Source organism: Pungitius pungitius, chromosome 9 (genome assembly GCF_949316345.1).
Source record: "Pungitius pungitius chromosome 9, fPunPun2.1, whole genome shotgun sequence".
NCBI classification, from domain to species: Eukaryota; Metazoa; Chordata; class Actinopteri; order Perciformes; family Gasterosteidae; genus Pungitius; species Pungitius pungitius.
Genome location: NC_084908.1, coordinates 13,066,014 through 13,086,248, shown reverse-complemented (window position 1 = coordinate 13,086,248; position 20,235 = coordinate 13,066,014). Strand labels below are relative to the sequence as shown.

Here is a 20,235-nt window from a genome sequence, read left to right as displayed (position 1 = left end):
GACATGCTAATATTGAAAATAATAGCATATATATATATACAAATATATATAGATGTATATATAACAATTTCATGCTGCATTAAACTTGCCCCGTCACCAAATAGCTGTCCCTGTTCCAGCCTTTCCTTCTGTCAGCTGATTGGCCAGTTGCCTCCCTGTGCGAGCTCTACATGGTGGAAGTCTGTTGTTCCTGCACTAGCACTACTCAGAGCTAGCTAGAAAGGCTCTAGTGAAGAGGAATGTTCAATTGTATTATGTAATGTCCTTTCCTGGACACGGAACGTTTCTGAATGATTTTTTTTCTTGAGGCTGTAGCCATCGCGGTAGTAACATTTTGTTTAGACTGCTCGTTCTTCAGCACAGACGAAGAACAGCCTTTTTCTTTTACAAATCAAACGTACTTCGAAAAGGCCGCGTGGACTTTGGGTAAGTGGTGGTGGAGGAATGTTATCTCTTTTGTCTCTCTCACCACACAAAAGCGGGCTGACCACGGATCAGGTGTAATGTTTTCTGCCTGTTTCCTAGCGAGCAGCTGAGCATTACAGGCATGTCTGCTTTCAATAAATCAAGGTGATCGAGTTTGACTGATGCCGATGAGATTATTGTAAACTGATTGTCTTTTGGGTTCATTTTAGAGCTGCAACTAACGATTATTTTAATAATCGATTCATCTGTCGATTATTTGTTCGATTAATCGATGAATCGGATAAAAAAATAAAAAATGTAAAAACATTAATTTCCAACCCTTTATTGAAAAATAGAACTGACTGTGCACTTTCTAAATATGTTTTGCACTAACAGATTGCTCCTTGAACATCCCTAAGTAAGCAAATAAAATGGACTAACACAAAAAACATACACACATCGCATGATGTATACTTTACAGCCGCCAAATTAAATATATTAGGCACAAAATCATGAATCATTGCCGTGGTGCTCCCGTGCCAGGCCATGTCGCTTTTGCATATCTTACAATCAGACATGTCAACCCTCCCGAATTTCAAAGCCCCTCCCGAAAATATCCCGGACCGACCTTTCTCCTGATTTCCACCCGGACATCAATATTGCTGCACCACCCGTCACTGGGCGCGCTGTTTCAGACCGAACAATAATAAAGGTTACACCTTGAAGTCGAGCGCGGCGATTAGAACGTAAAACTACTGGCGCTGCAAAGAAAACCGCAGCACCCCCCCCCCCCCCCCCCGTTGCCCGCTAGGACCCGCACCCCCCATTTCAGCGTGAAATATTTAGATCGCATTGGCTTCTCTTCCTCCGCATGTTTCAGAACAGTAGTACGGGTCTCTCCGATGTTCTGCTGCGCGAGCGCTCAACTTTTTTTCTCTCAGCTCTGCGCGCCGCGCGCAACTTTCTTTTAATACTCAAAGATAATAGTCGCGCGACACAACGAATCGATAATGAAATTCGTTGCCAACGCTTTTAATAATCGATTTTAATCGATTTCATCGATTCGTTGTTGCAGCCCTAGTTCATTTGACTGAATTTAGGATGTAATTTGAACATTTTTGATCTTGTATTGTATGATGTTTTAAAATGATGTCATCTTCATACTGAACCACTAATCGCGTAGCGGAAGTATTCAGTGTCCTGCTTGTAGCAGTGCTCCTTCCACTTATTCAACTTCGGGGTGTTTTTTATGTGGATTTTTACATTTTTACCTTTACAAAAGTTTGAATGCCAATGTGTTTCATTGTCTTGATGAATTTATTTTTGACAGCGCTAAAGTCTGTGTGCTGCCAGAGGCTTAACTAAAGTTTGTCTGCTTTTACAAATAGGCAAATTGGCTGCAAAGCTGTGAATGAATCCGTCTCCTTCCTCTCTATCTCTCGCACTCAGCGAGGCAATTAAAGTGCCTTTCTCGGGCCCGCTATGCCAGAGTCATGGTATGCTGATGCGCTATTGCTTTGACAGGTCTGTTGAGACAAACATTGTGGGTGTTTTCACATGGGCTGATTTGCAATTGACACTCTGGCTATTTCCATTATCAGCATCATTGGAAGCAGGCGGGGTAAAGGCTGCGAGGCACAGAGAACAAAAACTGAGCTGAAGTTTAATTTAATTGCGTGTATGATTTCTATTGTTACCTTTAAAATGGAGCCCTTAGTTATTATAAAGAAAATAAATTCCACCCCGACCCTGTGTGTTTGTGCAGAAGGTACGGACATTTAGCGAGGAACTCCACAGGTGGGTAAGCTCTATGAAGCACAAACATTCTGTGAAAACCCGATGTTCCACTAATGGGCCGTCTTCAACTTTTCTGCCCCCTCAGAACACTGCACCAGCAGTTTGAGAGCTACAAACAGGAGGTGCGTCGCATCGGGGCGGACACGCGGCGCCAGCCGACCCAGCTGAAGGATGACGCGCCCACCTGCGGCATCTGCCGCAAGACCAAGTTTGCCGATGGCTGCGGACACCTCTGCTCTTACTGCCAGACCAAATTCTGCGCTCGCTGCGGCGGGCGGGTCTCCCTGCGCTCCAACAACGTGAGAAACCTGAACCCGTGACCTCCCCCCCCCCCCCCCCTTCTTCCTTTGTACCCGTCACGCTCACCTCATTCCGGCTGTTGCTGATGAGCGCGGTTCATCAGCGTTTGTCTGCTTTGATGCCTCCCGGTCACAGGCCCCTGAAAGGCTCATTTCAAGTGTGAGGCTGTAGTGTTGTGGAATGGTTGCACATCGTTCGAACCACTTTCTCTCACTTGAACATGAAATCATTTATGTTGTCCCGTGGCTCCCGTGACGTTACTGCAGCCATCATAAACAGGCAGTAACGGGGCTAAACCTTCTCAAGCCGCATGCTTAAACGAAGATAAAAAAGAAAAGGCACGGGGTGCAGATGGGTTGTAGATGAGGCAGTTGCTGTCAGAATAGCATCCGAGTGTCACGGCATAAAAAAAGTTTTGAAACGTCCTACAATTGTCAAACAACTCTCGCAGCTTTGTTGTCATCCTTGCTGTCTATCTCATTGATTTCTCTGCACAGCTTCGAGCATTTCGAATATATGAAATAAAACGAATACACACATACACAGTTATTGACTCTGTGTAGTGAGGCATACATCTATTGTAACATAAATCGGAATCAGGTGTCATTTGTTCCATTTCTTAAACAAACATGTTTGCACTATTTTAGGACTCATCCATTCAAGTATTGTATGGGCTCCAACCCAAGAGAAAAGCCCCCCCCCCCCCCCCCTGGGTATGGTACCTGTCTATGGGCCGTCCATCCTTGGCCTGCCGGTCCCCAATCTGTTCCGGATCCGCTGGGCCCAGCTGGGCCTGAGCTCACACTGGCACCACACGCATGTATGATATGATATGATAATCCTGCCGCTTCCTCAAGCCCTTAAAATGACTTTCACAGAATCTATAAATGAAACAAGGTAAAATAATTTGTTTAGAGGAAAACTTTAACATCAATAAACACAGCAAAATATTGTTAAACTTTCAAACTATTTTTACATTAACAAACATAATATAAAAAGTACAGCACTATCACCATGCTTTTACTGTAGTTTAGCTTTTGTTTGTCCAGGCATTTAAACAGGTTTCCTCAGGTTGTACTGAGAAGAGCTTTGAGAATGAAATCATCATATCTTCTAAAAGTGTAAAATCATATTTGTACAACTTCAACCAAAAAATCAAGTTTTTCACAAGTTTGTAACCCTCGCTTTGAAATGATCTAACAAACTAAAACATGTTACTTGAGGCTGTTAAATGGCAGCCTTTTGTGTACCTTGCTGTCACGGTTATTTGTTATTACTCATTTGAAAAGGCCCGGATCGATTTCATTGTAGAGTACAGACAGAGTTTGTGGAAAACTTTGCTCCATGTTGCTTTTAGTGTCCCAATTTCCTCGGTGACGCATCCGGACGCTGTCTCAGGTCATGAGTCATGCCAAGGTCATGCCAAGCTGGGTTCATGCATGTTGCTGCATTCGGTCGGCACATCACTTGTCACATTCATTAACATGCCGTCGTCCCCACCAGCCCACACTCAGTCATTGAATATGAAGTATGTGTATCGATTCTGCAGAATGTAATTAACAAATGTTTGCACCACGTCCTCTTTTCCCCTTTTCTCCTTTGTTCTTTCCCCCTTTTTCCTACAATCTGTCCGCTATCGCATTTCACAAACTCACCCTGTCTGCATCTCTGTTTCTTAAATATTTTATGTTCTTTCATTTCTCTCCTTTCTATCCTCTCCTGGTCTACTTCCACCGTCACTTTTCTCAACACTCACTGCTACCCGGACTGCATGCCACAAAGGAGGACAAAGTGGTTAGCATCTTTTGTTTTTTTTTGTGTTCTTTCTGTGCTGTGACTTTGATGTTTGTGCCAGAGGTCTCTCTTTTTCTTTGCAGAATCTTAACTTCTACACTGGAAACGTGATTTAGAATATTTCTAAGATTCATTTTATTCTTTTAGTCCAGACTTATAATTCCACAGCTGAAAGAAAAAAAAAAAAGGTCAAACACAAACAATATCAGATGCAAGAGAGAAAGCTATCGGATAAGAGCGGAGCCTGTGTGTGTGTGTGTGTGTGTGTAAAAACCCACTTTGGATGGATTACTGACATGACTGAACATGGGTCGGTCATGGTTTCTGCTATGTTGATTTCTCCCTTCATTATTGTACTGTGCTGGGTGGAGCAACTGTGTCCTCAGAGGATTTTCTCCCGAGTGTAAACTCTGACTAACTCTGTGACCGTTGTCTGTCTCCTCCCCCCCTTGCAAAGTGTGTCATAGTGAAGGACAGGGTAAGGCTTGCTGGGTGATGGATTTTGCTGCATGGGCCACTACTATTGTCACCCCTCACACTCGGGTCTGTGCTCATTCACAGCATCAGAACAGGAATTAGATCCCGCTATGGGTTTTCTCCTCACAGATCGTTGGGGTTACGAGGCCACAGGACAGCTGGCCCGGGGATCCTGCATCCCAATTCTGAGAATGAATGCAGACCCTGAAAGTCGGCTAGTGGGCAGAGCGAGCATGATCCACAATAAAGGGCGTCTGAACCCTCTGACCCACCCTGACCCCTCTTCCTATGGCTGTAGGCATGGCTGTGCTGAAAGGGGGCCAAGGGATACTGGTTTAAATCCTTGACAAAAATGGGGATGGGGTATTTGGCTTTTTCCCAGATGGCATGCATATATGAAAGCACTATACCCACAGACTGTTTACCTGAATGCATAATGAATGCACACTCATGCCTGTGCATGCTTTTACCTGCCTGTGTGTTTGAGGCCAGACCAGCCTTGCCACCGGGAGACGGGTTGGGCCCAGGTATATGTCTCACTTTGTCCACCTCCCCTTAATGTTTTGGTCGCTGCGAAATGTCACCAACGTGTTGTTACTGCTGAGTCAGGATCATTGAGTAGAATGACATTGAATGCTCATTGCTCAGCCCTAGAATTGTCAGAACGAGGATTCCTTGTTTGTCTGGGCTTATGATTTCAGATAAAGCAGCAAATAATACAGGGAAGTTTGGTCATGTCCTTCACACAGGCCTTTTTCTGAAACTAGTTTTACAGATGCAAAACCTGGCCTTTTTCTTTGAAGAACATGATACACATGATTGTATTTGAACTGTTTTTCATTGCCTTTCTCTGTGGAGCTGTGGTGCTCTAGCCTGTTAATGGCTTGTGTTTGTTTATGTGTGTTCAATGACAGCTCCAGATAGCATCCAGAAACTGACCAAACCGCACACAATCTTTCGCCTTAGGAATACTCCACGCTGGTGGATAGCAGTCCCAACACACACACACACACACACACACACACACACACACACACACACACACACACACACACACACCCTTGGCTTCATATATTTAGAATGAGACATTAATGCTTGAAATATATTGTATTTGAAAATTCAAGGCAATTTGTTTTTTCTTTGAACCACAAATTACACCACAACCCACAATAGAATTAGTTTGATGCTTAGTTTTCTCCATCACACACCGTAAAGAGACACAGGCTCAGATTCTCACTGATACAGCCACGCAGCGTCTTGCTTGCCTACTGCATTACGCTGACACAGCAGTTTTTTACCTTTGCATAATCTCATCCTGGCTCTCAGTGCCTGGCGACTAACAGCACCTCCTTCTTCTCCATTCCTCTCCTATAATAAATGACTGTATCCCTAGTTGCCCTTGTAAACATTGTTCCCTTCATCTGTCCATTCAAAAGCCTGACAAACGTTATTGCGAAGCTTGATTTTGGAGCTGACTATGTCTCTCCACTGCCTGTGTGTCTAATAATAGGACCTCCCTCACTGGATCTGGCAAAAGTAAAGAGCAACATGCTAAGTGTTTGATGTTTGTGAAGTGCTTTGTAATGCTGTTACAGGCAGTATGATTATTTCCCTCTGAAAAATAACGTGAAGTCTACATGTGGATTAGAACTTTTTCCCAATGTAAAACAAACATTGTATACGACTAATTCATTGCTGATATCAGGGAAAGCCGGGGCAGGACTAAGTCTTATTTGGCCAGAAATATGCAGGCTGTGAGAATAAAAGATTTAAAAAAAAGTTGAGTTCACCAATTTACAGAGTTTTAATGTCACTACTCTGCAAGCTCCTGTTGAAGCCTGGTATCTTCAAATGGTGAATAACACCATCAATTTCCATCAGAGCCCAACAACTACTAACAACTGTCATCACCAGTACTGGGCAAAGTAACTGCACAAGGACGCACATTGATAGTGGTGGGCCACTGGGGATAGCCAGGGCTTTTCCTCCTTCGGTTGCCGCCATTATTCTAGAGCCATTACGCAGCTACAGCTACGTGTGACAGGCGCAAACAAATCCAATCTTCCTGCTGATAGGGGATCCAGATCAGGAAACGCTCATACGTGCCGCTTGGAGACGTTGCAGTTACATACAGTACATCGCACAGTGTAGTGTTTGAATGAATTGACGTTGGCGTGGAGCGCTGTGAACAGCGAGTGTACCCGCCGCTATCTGGAGCTCCGCTTTCCTGTCAGGCTGAATGCATCGGGTCTGCTTGTGGAGTTGATCTACCACCTTATTAGAGGAAATGGAGCATTATGTCTTTTGCGTCATCTCTCTTCCCCACCATTCAGGATTTACCATTCCCTGAGCGATGGCGGTTTTACACCCAGTGCTGCCTCATATGTCATTCTGTCAGTGTGTGTGTGTGTGTGTGTGTGTGTGTGTGTGTGTGTGTGTGTGTGTGTGTGTGTGTGTGTTTGTGTGTGGAGGGCAGGGTCACTGCACGTGCTTACTGAAAGACCAACACCACCCCCCCCCCCCTCTGCCTCGCCACACCTAAGGCCCCGATTCATTCTCCCCAGTAAAGGAATAGCTGATGTTCACACAATGCCAGCCTAAATGGATGCTGTTCTTGTTGTGGCCTGCTGTCGACTGCTGCTGTTGGCAGATGGATAGAGCGCTGCTGGGGCGGGAGATGAAGGGAAGGGGGCACGGGACAGAGAAGTGGCGTCTTCATGTCTCAAGCCAGGTGGGTCAGCTGAGGTAGAGGGTGACGAAAAGATGAGCAGTAAGACAGGAGATAAAAAGAGAAGAAAAGACAGCACTAAAAGGAAGTTAAAGAGAAAAAGAAATGCATGCCTATGGAAAAAAAGGAAGGAAAAAGAAAAGTAAATACAAATAATGTAAAGGAACAGAAATACAATGAATAAAGGAAGAAGAGGGAGATTAGAGGAAGTAAAGAAAAGAAGAAAAATGGAAAGGAGAATGGAAACTAAACAAATAATAAAAGATGGGACAGAAAAGGAAATAAGGCAGGGTAAGGGAAGGGGAATCTGGTCTCAGGTTGATATTAGATACAAAAAGCAATGGAAGCTGGAGTCAGCCTAAATGGTGTTTCTGCAGGTTTATTTTTTTCTCTGCTGTTTTTGTACATCAGTACTGACGTGGGGTTTTTTTCACAGTTTTACAGGCGCACACATACACCTCACACTCACTCACACACACTCACACCCACACACTCACACATCACATTGTTCCCCTTTCTCTCACTGGCTCTCCTTGATTTGGTTACCATGGAGAAGCACATTTTTTAGGCAGAAGGAGGTTGACATTATTACATGAGCGAGATGGCACTGTTAATTCCACATACACACAAACACACGCACGTATACACATCTCGCCAAGAGGCGGTCGCCCACGCCACACTCTTCTAGGCAAGAAGGTTTCATAAATGTCCTACATATAGCTGCTGTTCATATATCCACACGGACACAGAGGAATTCTCACAGCACTTTGCACTCCACAGTGGAGAGATGAACTCGAGGTGACACCATAGTCAGCTGCCGCTGGACGGAGGGAGCCGATTGGTCGATTTAGCTCAGGGTCTGGCACCACGCTCCGCCTGGTCCGGCACCTAACAATACGGCAAATACATCTGTCACACACACTATGGGCTTTTGCTGAGGACACACACATACACACACACTCACACATAATTAATTCCCCTTACAATATCTTTCAGGCTATCCAGGAAAACAGAGCACAATCACTCCAGTGAAGGATTATACGTATTATATGTGTGTGTGTGTGTGCCTGTGTTTTGTATCTTCTTTATGGTTTACTACCAACCCATATACATTGTAGGCTTTAAAGAAAATAACTAATACACGGATGAGAGCCCTTACAAAATGAGATCTTCTAAAACTGTCTTTGCTTATGGAGCACACCGGGCCATCAACACTCGGCCAATGACGTGCTTTGCTTCTACGCTCTCATTCAAAGATTAAGCTAGTGGATTAGAGCATTTACTCATCTTCACTAGCAGTGACCATATAGCAGTAGTAAGTATGCTATATAGACCCACAGTCTAACAAATAGTCCTTTCTAGAAAAGCCTTTTTTTATTTCACAAAATAAGTCAAGTTCCATTCAAGTCTTTGATGTATGAACTATATAATTATGAGTCGGTCCAACCTGTAGCTCACATATAGTCAGAACTGGATGCTGATTGAACCTATACTAGTTTTTACTATGATAATGTGATATAATGCATACATTTTGATACTAGAGTAAGATGTAATGAATTCAAAGCCAATATGATATGTTATTTTATAAAATATATATTCTTTATTCTAAAATAGCGATCTTTCTCCAAGTACTGGAGTCTTGTGATTCATTCGTTCATTCACACAAAAAGAATAGTCAAGTGGTTGTAAACTTATTACAAAGCAAGGCTTCACTTTTAAAGAAGTATAACAAAGTCAATAGGCCAAATGTTACATGCATTTCGTTTGTGAAGGAATCCTTTACAACTTGAACGTGGCTGAAACTGTTTCAAATCTATCGGGCATAGTGGGATTCATTTAATCTTTTTGTTTCAATAGCTGGAATTTGAGGTTGTGATTGACAGGTCATGGACCGCTGTAGCTCTTGTAGAGTGAGTTGATCCTCAACCACGCACTTTCAAGACTGTCCGCATGTCAAAGTTTTCTTGAACGGGACAGTATGCATATGAATGTCTTTTTTATTTATGTCTGTCTACATGTTGTTTTAGCTTAAATATAGTATTTTATATCCCATCATGCACCGGGAGGGTGGGAAGCAGGGATTGGCTCCTCTGGGCTTTATCTCTAGCCCTGTTCTGTCCCAGAGGGGGTTGATGGAGGGAGGGGGCGGGGCGGGGCGGGGCGGGGGGGGGGGGGGGGGGGGCTAGATGTTACAAATTGTGAGCTAGTATTGTCATCTGATGATGAGTTGAATAATGGTGAGGGGCTGAAAGGATTACCGGCGACTGCTAATCTGTGGCCTCTCATCTGACGTTAAGAGGTGGAGAAAAACAGAGAGGAAGAGACTGTAGTGTGCGGCTGGGTGGCTGCCCGGCAGCTGTGGGACGTGCGGGCAGCTGATTTACTTTAGATTAGACTGGACATGCGCCAACAAGGGCTCAATCAGGCCATGATGAATGTGCTTTGGCATGCTGAAGGCTAACTGCTAACTGCTAAAGTGACTGCTAACAGTCCATCCCAGTGGTCGTCGGGGAGTAACATTGGGGGTTTTCCAGAGGTCCCACGGGGGCTTTGTTTTGTTCGAAGGTCCCGCAGTGGAATACGAGGGAGGACTTTGTTTTTCTCTTCACTTTGGATCTGAAAAAAAAAACCTTGCTGGGATTATAAATACGGAGGGAGATAAATCCTGTTTTTGTGCTGCCGGTGTGATATTCAGTAGCCATGGCTACATGTGAGTATTCAATGTTGTCGATATAGCTGGATTTAGAGGACGAAGGATCACATGTTTCTATGCGCTACAAAACATTGGTGTTTGTCATGAATCGTACCTTGTGATGTAGCTTTTTAGCCTGCATCTGCAAAGATGACGAACTGACTAGAATAGCTTTACTCTATTTACTTTATTTTTAATTTCCAGTACATTTAGAGTTACACATTGTAATTCTCTAAAATGGGGATGATTTTATTTCATCACCAACGTGAGCAAAATTCAATCGCAAAAAAACAATTAGTGGGTTACAAGACAATAAGATTCAAACCGAATAGGACAAACACGACGCTGAAACACATTGGGGGAATTTCTTTTTCACAGGTGGCTCACCGACATTTATGGAAGTTGACAGACGCTCTTAAAGATGTTTTTAAAAGGTGATAGACACAAGACTATTTATGCCCTTTTCCTGAACAATGTTGGAAAATAGGTTTAATATTTCATTCGCACTATCATGGATAAATAAAGGTCAAATGAAATGTTGATGTCTAATGCTGCCTTTGTTTTGTGCAAGCTGTGGATGTTGAATAAAATAGTGTTGTGTAATTTCTTTTGTGTCACAGGCATGCCTGACACCTTTTTTGTTAGCTATTCCATGTTTCAAATAGAATATTTAGAACCTATCGAATCCAGCTTGCAAACGTTTTTGTCCTTTCGATCCGTGTAGGTTATGTGGGTATGCAACCTGTGCCGTAAACAGCAGGAGATTCTTACCAAATCAGGAGAATGGTTTTCGGAGTCAGGGGTGCGGCCTGGGAGCCTGGGCACCTCCATGAACAACCCAGCCCGTGTAGGTGAGACCCAACGGGACAGGAAGCTGATCCGCTCCAGGTCCCAAGCCCCGCCCTCCAGCACCAACAGCAACGCGGGGCAGCTCGACGGGACACAGCCGGCCGCAGGTGTCACCGCTGCCAAGGGTGCTGACACCATGCCCGGCTCGCGCTCCCAAAGCGAACCGCCTAAAGAAAAGTAAGGGCTTTGTTTAATCACAGTGAACACGACTCCTCTGAAATGTTTACCCTTTAAACTGCAGTAGCTGCGACTTTAAAGAAGGTTTTACTCGACTAACAATAAAAATCGGAGAACGGGAAACCATACCTCTTACAAAAAACCCAAACCCATACCAAATAAAGTCTTCTAATCTTACAGATACCTGTGGTGATGGAAAATATGCACCAGTGTTTATTTCTGTCTCTGTATACAACATGAAACATGGGTATAATGAAGCATCTTCTCACACAGGAAAAGGCCAGTTTCCCTCCATGAACAAAATGGAAAGGGAGGCATGGGGCGCGGTAGCGGCCGGAGGCCGGCTGGGAAGTTGCCATCTCAGTCGTCCCTGGATGAGCGAGTGGTTCCTGGGGACAGAGGAGAAAGACGTTTGGGAGATGGACGCAGGCTGGAAAAAATCCATTCTCAGGACTACGAGGACAGGGAGGGCAACTCGGGCCGCTCAGAATCCCACCGGAGACGACCGGAGGATGAGGAGCAGAGGGAGCGGCAGCGCCGCGAGGAGGAGTTCCAGAACCGTTACCGAAGCGATCCCAACCTGGCACGATACCCGGTGAAACCACAGAAGGAGGAGCAGGAGATGCGCATGCACGCTAAGGTGTCCAAGGTCCGCCACGAGCGACGACACAGTGATCTGGCAATCAACGAGGTGGGACTCGGGCCCGGTGAAGGTGGAGGTGGTGGAAGCGGAGGAGGGGATGTGCCTGAAAACCGTCTGGCCAGAAGGGGTGGAGGTGGGGAGGGAAACCACAAGGCCCTCGTGGAGAACCACCACGCCTTCTCTGTGGATAGGACCGCGGGGGTTGGAGGGGGAGCTCAACCTGCAGGAGGTGGATTGAGATCAGGACCTCCACCTGAGGGGCCGGTGCCTCCAGATTGGGGGCCGAACAAAGGCCGCCCGGAGCCCGGGACGACGCGGACACCGAGGGACAAGGGTGGGGACAGCCTGCTGAGGAAGGACTCTCAGAGCTCGGACCAGTCGGAGTCTCTGCGGCCGCCCCCTCCACGGTCATACAAGAGCAAACGCGGAGTCAACAAGAGGCAGATGTCCATCAGCAGCTCAGAGGAGGAAGGCGGCTCCACGCCCGAGTACACCAGCTGTGAGGACGTGGACATGGAAAGCGTCAGCGAGAAAGGTCAGTCAGGCAGATGTGTCCACTCTACTAGCTTAACTAAGCTAAATATATTCACACTCGCATACCTTGCACCGATTGCTAATGTGCATTTCTTTACATTAGACACTGTTCCTTATAGCAAGTCACAGCTGTCATATTCCAGGCATCAAAACGCAAAAAAGCTTAAACAAAAAAAAGCTCGTCCCTTAACTTTCGTTCAGTCTACCTGAATCAAAACACACCTCTGCATATGTTGTATTTTTGTCTTTTCAAGAGCACTTTCAGGCCTTTCCTGCAGCGTGCGCATCATTAGAGTCACCGGTTTGATGGCAAATTGTAGTGGGTAATTGATCTGCAGCTAATACTCAGAAGAATATGAATATCTTGATTAAATCATTGGACAAATGAGCATACAATTTGTTTTCAACCTTGAGAAGAATTGTTACTCGGATCAAAGATAAAACGTGCAAAGTTATAAGTTTAAAAGGTTTCTCGATGGTTTCTCGCCTTTCCATTGAAGAGTCTTTCCTTCTCCCACACTTGATACCTTCTAATACCAGAACATTCTAACTTGGGACTGTAAAACTGTACGATAAGTGATGGGATGACGGAGCCACCCAGCATACAGTGAATCACTATCCCTGTGTGTCATCTACACCCCTGTGCAGTGGCTAAACCCAGCCGCTCCCGGGACAGCTCTCATTTATTTGAAGGGTCCCTGTGATTTAGGCCAGCAGATTTGTGGAATTAGGTCGGTGGCTCGCATGCCATGTAATGCTTCGCAAACAGCCAGCTGCACCGGCAGCCCATAGGCCCCCCGCGGGCCGGAAATCCAGCCTCGCTGCGGCCCGCCGGCTGCGTGGTCGCCCTCCGGCTTCTTCGATACCTGTGCATTTTGCAGCTCACCACCGTCAGAGGAGCGTTCCTATGCCATGCTATGAGCTACGGGAGAGTGGGTGGAGTTGGCTGTGCTCTGTCAGCTTAACTCTCTCACTGGTCACAGAAGGGGCCCGTTCCAGATGTTTTAATCCAGATTACTCTAACTCAGGGACTGGTAATGGGTAGATGGTGTGGATTGGGATTATTAGGTGTTTTAAACACTCTTTAGCTAGCTGCGCCTCAAAACAGGATTCCATCTTTTACTCATCACTGGAATGAAGTGCGTTTTACCAGATACTGTGCTTCACTGTATAGATGCAATAGATTAAGCGGGATGCTAATGCAGCGGTGGTTATATTTCTGTTTAAAAAGGGAAGACAAGGAATACCATTTGCAATTACATTCAGATATATTTCTGGACGATTATATATGATTTTCACTGCAAATGTTACTACTTTCATTCACAAAACAGCCGTAAGGTAATTCTCCATGAATTATGACAATCTCGAGGTCGGAAATGAGTGGTCCAGATAGTTATACCTCTTTACACATGAGCCTATGCAAGAAATGTTCCTGGACATTTAGGGACTGACTGTATATGTGGAATGAAGTTTAGTCTGATTGTCAGGGTAAGGTCGTCATTTATTAAATCTGATGCCTGGGCTGGGATTTGTAAAATCAGTTAAATGATACTAAAATAGCCCCTTCTGGCTGTGTTAACCCGTTATTACTCCCAACGCACGATGCGGTCGGTGCACCTAGGTGTGTGACGCGGGCGCATGCTTGGCCTGCTGGGATGCAAGCAGGCTCAGTATTAAGTGCTGAATCTACAGTTTGAGATATTCCACGCAGGACTGCGCATTATGGAAGGGAAAGGGGTCAAACAAACACATTCATTTCTTAAAGTGAACGAGTTTAGTGTCAAAGTAAAGATTGCATTTTCAGTGTTTCCACTGACACATGTAAAAAAAAAATCTCTAGAGCAATCATTTTCACTTGACTCTTGCTTCTTGTTTACCAGAAAGTTCAAAACTCTGATCTCACTGTTGTTGTTGTTTTTTTTACCAGTGGTGGAAGAGGGGCCACAAATCGCTCAGACTCTGATTCTGGGCAAGTTGGTTCTTCTCAAGCCGACCATCTGTCAGTGCTTACGAGAGGAGTCATTAGTGTCTTTGTCCCTTGCCAGTCTCGGCTATGAGTTTTGGACAGGCCACTACAGTGGATCAATTGGATTATGAATGTAGTGTTGTTGTAATTATATTTTTATTTACCCCTATTATTGTACAATTTTTATGTCTTTTGGATTCCCAAGACGTCCTGATCAATTATATATACTCATTGTGTATTTTATTTTCAACCCCTACCTTTAAACAAAATAATTCTTATTCATTATTCCAGTGCATTCTCCATTGTACTAATCCTTAATCTTGTTTCCAAGATTATGTCAGAGAGAAAACAACATCTTATTAAAGCATGCTGTCTCTGTAGCTCAAACCATCATGATGGTCTGAAAACTCTCAAATACACTCCTACTAAAAATAATGAAGGTTGTATCGATGATGTATGCCATTTGACCGTAGGATCAGAGGTTACAGCAACTGATGAATATATCTATAGCAGAAGGTGTTGCATTTCAGCCAGTATTTGTAAAAATATAAACTACAGACAAACATCAGTACCAGGTGAAATCTGTTATAATCTGGATACTAAAAGCATTTTTAAAGGACGGTCCAATAGAGTTAATGTTGCCCTATAATCTATCAAAATGTTACAGACAGAGGTTCAGAAAACCCTCTTTCTCTTTCTTTGTGCAGGTGACTGGGACTGTCATTCTTTAGATCCTACAGTTTGGCATGTAAGTTTCACAATAAACGGACGTGAAATACCCACGCAAACACACTAAAATAATCATACAATATAATAATGTTTAAATGTAATTCTGTAACATTATATACTATTTTTCGTCCCTTCTGTCTGTTTTGCTAAATCGTTCCCTGACTTCCTTTACAATGCTAATAACTTTTCCTGTAGCATCCGGTCACATGGCAGCCGTCCAAAGAGGGTGACCACCTGATCGGACGCATCACACTCAGTAAGAGGTCAGCAATGCCCCGCGAGGCCGGCTCCCTCCTCGGCCTAAAAGTAAGCAGGAAATCTCTCACTCATTCAGACCTGGTTCACACCCAGCGTGCATTTTGCTCCTAATAATGTCTTAATGCTTGTCTTGACTTAAGGTGATCGCCTGATGAGTTCAAACAAGAAGAACATTGTGCCGGGGATGAAATATTTTTGGAAGCCACCCAAAATGTTCATGCGCTCATTCATTTGATTAAAAGCCAATGGGATTTTTCCTTTGGAGTTTTAATTTTTTTGTTTTGTTCGGAAAGTTAACCCTCAACAATCAACACTTTTTTAATGATTTTGGAAAGTGCAATTGCAAGAACTAAAATGCTAATATTAGTGGGGGAGGGTTTGGGACGCAGTAGCCCTCTATAGCGATGCTTTGTTAGTTCTGTGAATGTAGAATATTGCCAGTTGAGCAACTACTGATTCTTGCAAAGAACAACGAAATGAATCTCTGCTGCTCTCCATTCTCCTTCCTCTGTGTACAGGTGGTCGGAGGGAAGATGACAGAAACAGGGAGACTCGGGGCCTTCATCACCAAAGTCAAGAAAGGCAGCCTTGCAGATGTTGTGGGACACCTTCGAGCAGGTGTTTATTGTTTCCTAGCAGCAGCTATCGTATCGCCGACTTCACATTTGTATTCTTTGATGACTATGGTTTAAGCACGAGGTGCTTTTTTAAAGCTTAAATGAAAGTGTTCTGTATATCGTTGTGGGGGGGAACACAACTGACATTTGTCTGCCATTACTAAGTTCTATCCACGATTTGACGACTCCCTAAATAACTTGTCAATTAATGGTTCTTGCTTAATATTGGGGTAGAGATGTTACAGAACTACTTTATTGATGTTATACTTTTTTATAGAACACTTCCACTACATCATTTAAAATCCTTTGTAAGATGTAAGCCCTTTTTCACATTCCATTATGTTTTTTTTGTTACAAAATGTTCAGTTTCATCCATATTTGTTGGCGTTTAGCCTTTCTTTTTTGCTCTCTAGCTTGCCGCATAAAAAGGGAGGCACACAACCATACTTTACCTCCAAAATTACCTCCTAACGTCTATTCCACACTATTTCTATGTCATTTCACTCAATTAGGACCCTTCCTGGGAAAATTTGACTATTCGAATCAAGGTCACTTCTCCAGACTGTAGGAGCATTATTGTTTATAATTCATCTGACGTGGGGAGATTTGGGATGTTAAGATGTGCGATTCTCGTTAATTGCCTGTCTTTTTCTAGTAAAATATATATTACCACATGGGCCTCAGGCTGGATCATCAATGTGTGTTCTTCCCATCTTGGTTCAAGGTGACGAGGTGCTGCAGTGGAATGGAAAGTCGTTGCCGGGAGCAACTAAGAAAGAAGTATACAACATTATCCTTGAATCCAAGGCTGAATCTCAAGTGGAAATAGTAGTTTCAAGACCTATTGGGTAAGATCAAAGTTTTAAATATATTTCAATGGTCAGTAAAGTACTTAAGTGATGGCATTGACAGACACTTTCAATATATTTCCCTCCTTTATCTCAAAGCTCTATCAACAGAATTATGTCGAAAAACTTCTTGAGAAAAGTGTATAGAGCATATCAGTAAGTAATGCTGATTGAATGGCTGGAGCCCTTTCCCTATGCCTTCCTGGGAATCCTGAGATCCAAGAAATCCTGAATCCTTTCTTTCCAGCTATTCCTTTCTCCTCTTCTCCCCGACATGTCTGACATGTGAACGTGTATTCGATTGACTGCTTGCTCTTTTTTTTGTTGACATGTGTATTTTCCTCATTCATTTTATGAAGATGAATGCACACTAAAGTATTGACTGTGACTTAACATCTCAAGTGTCTGGAAGGATGTCCTGGCTATTTATAAATATTTACCTGACTCTCTTTACAGAGACATCCCAAGAATCCCAGAGTCATCTCACCCTCCTCTAGAATCTAGTAAGTGATAATATGTAGAGCTTTATTGTCTATGTTTACTACTATGTAGTAGAAATACACCCGTTACATGTCAAAGTATGCTTTAATTCCAACATCTGTTGATCTCGTTAAACAGCAGGATCCAGTTCCTTCGAGTCCCAGAAGATGGAGCGACCCTCTATATCAGTGATGTCTCCCACCAGCCCAGGGACCCTGCGAGACCTTCCTCTGGTACTGCCTGGACAGCTCTCTGTGAGTATCTGAACAGGACTGAGCCTCCAGTGTTCATTTCCAACTTGCTCGATACAGCAGTGGTGACGAGAGTACAGAAGAAGGCAGAGTACATAGTATAAAAGTGAAAAAGAAATAAAAGGAATAAATACTTCCACCACAAAGATTTCCACCCAGGAGACTGCTGGTCGTGTCCGTAAGATCCCAATGGGACCTTTTGGAAGTGAGACAAAGTGCATCATGGGGATTGATAGAGATTCGAATAATTTTACAGGTGAAGCTGTGGTACGACAAAGTGGGCCATCAGTTGATCGTCAACGTCCTTCAAGCCATAGATCTGCCACCCCGACCAGACGGACGGCCTCGTAACCCCTACGTCAAGATGTACTTCCTGCCTGATAGGAGGTGAGGTCGTGTATTTCATTTCGTAAGCCATATGTACATGAGTAATGTCCATCAAAAGCATCATTACACCAGCAGTCAGGAATATAAGTAAGATGGGTTTGGATTCGCAGCACGAAGAATTTCAACCATATTTGTTATCTTTTAACAACCCAAATTTACTCTTTTTATGCACGCCTTTGTTAGTGACAAGAGTAAACGGCGGACGAAAACAGTGAAGAAGAGCGTTGAACCCAAGTGGAACCAGACCTTCCTATACTCCCACGTCCACCGGCGGGACTTCAGAGAACGCATGCTAGAGATCACAGTCTGGGACCAGCCCAGAGTCCAGGAGGAGGAGAGTGAATTCCTGGGAGAGGTGCGACGCACATTAAATGCATACGTTATTTGGACAATGCAAACAAATGTGTGATTTTATAGATTCAATTGGTTTGTTCCTTTCTGGGCAACTGTATAAACATGGCACACTTTGTGAGGAGGACCTGTTCTCTATGTAGACATAGACATAAATTCTAACCATAAGAAAATGACTAGAAATGTGCAATAAAGCCATGGGGGGTGTTAACAATGACAATATATGTTCATAATACATAATATAATATCATTAAACCTTTTTTATCCACTCTCAGATCCTGATAGAGCTGGAAACGGCCCTGCTGGATGACATTCCTCATTGGTATAAACTCCAAGCGCATGACATGTCCTCCATACCTCTGCCCCAGCCCTCCCCGTACCTCCCACGCAGGCACGTCCACGGAGACAGCCCCAGCAAGAAACTACAGAGTATGTCTTTCCACATAGAGATTTTTGGGGGAAATACTGTGTGTATATATAGGTTTGTGTGTGTGTATGTATGACTCACCCTGTTTTGTCAGAATTCAGTTCTACTGGGTGCTTGGTTGCTAACCTTTCCTTTCCTTTGCTTAGCTTTCTCTTTCGTGTCTCTGAGTGTGGGAGACTAAAATTCAGAACCTCTCAACCTTACCCTGTCCTGTACATCTTGGTGTGTGTGTGTATACAGGGTCTCATCGCATCATTGATACAGAGTTTGATGATGGTTTGATGGTAGTAACTAAAGGTGGGTGGGGGGCATGGTTCCTGAGCATTTCCTCCTATTAGCCCGTAGGAGCCCAGCGCTGGGTGAGAGAGCATCTTCCTTGCATCCTTCAGCCTCCTTTTAGGCTCCACTGGAACAAATTGTACCCAAATATAATTAGTTAACATTTGCCCTATCAGCTAAAGGCAAACGTTTTGCAATTCATCATATTTCTTTCACTGCCTATTTTGAATTCCAGTGTAGTTGTGTTCAGCTTTTACGGCGGGCCGAGGCTGCAGTGAACAGTTCCTCCTCTTCTGCTGGGCCGTAGAGACACTGAAGCACTGAGTGCATGTTAGACTGTAGAGCTACAGTTGTTCACTGCCATTCCACTCAGTTTCCTGCCATTTCCATGCATGCAAAGTACACCGAACATGTAGAGTAGAAGCCGAATATGTGTGTATTATTTGTTGTTTGACTGCTTCCGCTGTGGCTACATTTCCTGTCAGCTGAATGTTGACTGTTTAAAATAGTCATACTTGTTTACAGTCTGGCTTTGGTGTTTTCCAAGTGCCACGAGGCTTTTGGATGTTAAATGAGTGATAGAGTTATACAAAAGCCATCAAGTTTATAATAAAATAAGTAATATTCATCGCTGAAATGTCAAGTTGTTCTTTTAGTTTGCCATAGCAAATGGCTCGAAATATGACAATACCCACAAGCTTCTGCCGCAATTGCTGTGGTGAAGAAGATGCGTTACTTAGAGTTGTGCAAAGTAAAAACGTCTCATTGTTGTTCCTTTACAAAACATGCCATAGCTGCTCAGATGCATTGCCAACTGACGCAGAGGTAGCTCTACCTTCAGCTCAGTGTATAAAACAGAATTTCAAGCTTGGGGAGAAGAATTGTTATAAGGCATAGTTATTAAGTAGTACACTGTCTTGTTGCTTGAATATATTCATTAGAAATCTATATTTTCTGTCAATGTTTCTCATCTTCTGTGGTGATTATTCAACCAGTTTCCTTTGTGAAAAAGCCCCGGGCAGTAAAATGAATGGTAAATTCATTCCTGGAGCCCTAAACACTCATAATATGCCCTATTTCTCCCAACTCCTTCCTTATGTATCTATGAGTATGTACAGCACTTATATATCACACAAAAATGAAACAAATTCAGATGGAGTAATCCAGTAATGTTGAATATTGTGTTATTAATTTTATATATATATATATAAGTTTACTCAGTTTTCTGATGTTGCTTTCAGTATAC

The 20,235-nt window shown here is 43.7% G+C and overlaps 1 protein-coding gene across 22 annotated transcripts in view; it reads left to right on the top strand.

The window, feature by feature from the left end:
• Positions 1-20,235, top strand: part of rims1b (regulating synaptic membrane exocytosis 1b) — a 51,602-nt gene that overhangs the window by 12,438 nt on the left and 18,929 nt on the right. For 18 of the 22 annotated variants that reach the window (XM_062564709.1, XM_062564704.1, XM_062564716.1 and 15 more), the window contains exons 2-16: positions 2,288-2,501; positions 4,285-4,296; positions 4,754-4,774; positions 10,918-11,219; positions 11,493-12,397; positions 15,070-15,110; positions 15,287-15,397; positions 15,868-15,967; positions 16,691-16,814; positions 17,271-17,317; positions 17,433-17,548; positions 17,802-17,932; positions 18,116-18,287; positions 18,559-18,712; positions 18,951-19,007. In XM_062564709.1, the coding sequence (XP_062420693.1) occupies positions 2,288-2,501; positions 4,285-4,296; positions 4,754-4,774; positions 10,918-11,219; positions 11,493-12,397; positions 15,070-15,110; positions 15,287-15,397; positions 15,868-15,967; positions 16,691-16,814; positions 17,271-17,317; positions 17,433-17,548; positions 17,802-17,932; positions 18,116-18,287; positions 18,559-18,712; positions 18,951-19,007 (2,507 nt within the window). The remainder of the gene's footprint in view (positions 1-2,287; positions 2,502-4,284; positions 4,297-4,753; positions 4,775-10,917; positions 11,220-11,492; positions 12,398-15,069; positions 15,111-15,286; positions 15,398-15,867; positions 15,968-16,690; positions 16,815-17,270; positions 17,318-17,432; positions 17,549-17,801; positions 17,933-18,115; positions 18,288-18,558; positions 18,713-18,950; positions 19,008-20,235) is intronic. The other 4 variants (XM_062564708.1, XM_062564712.1, XM_062564705.1 and 1 more) reach the window with 3 other exon arrangements.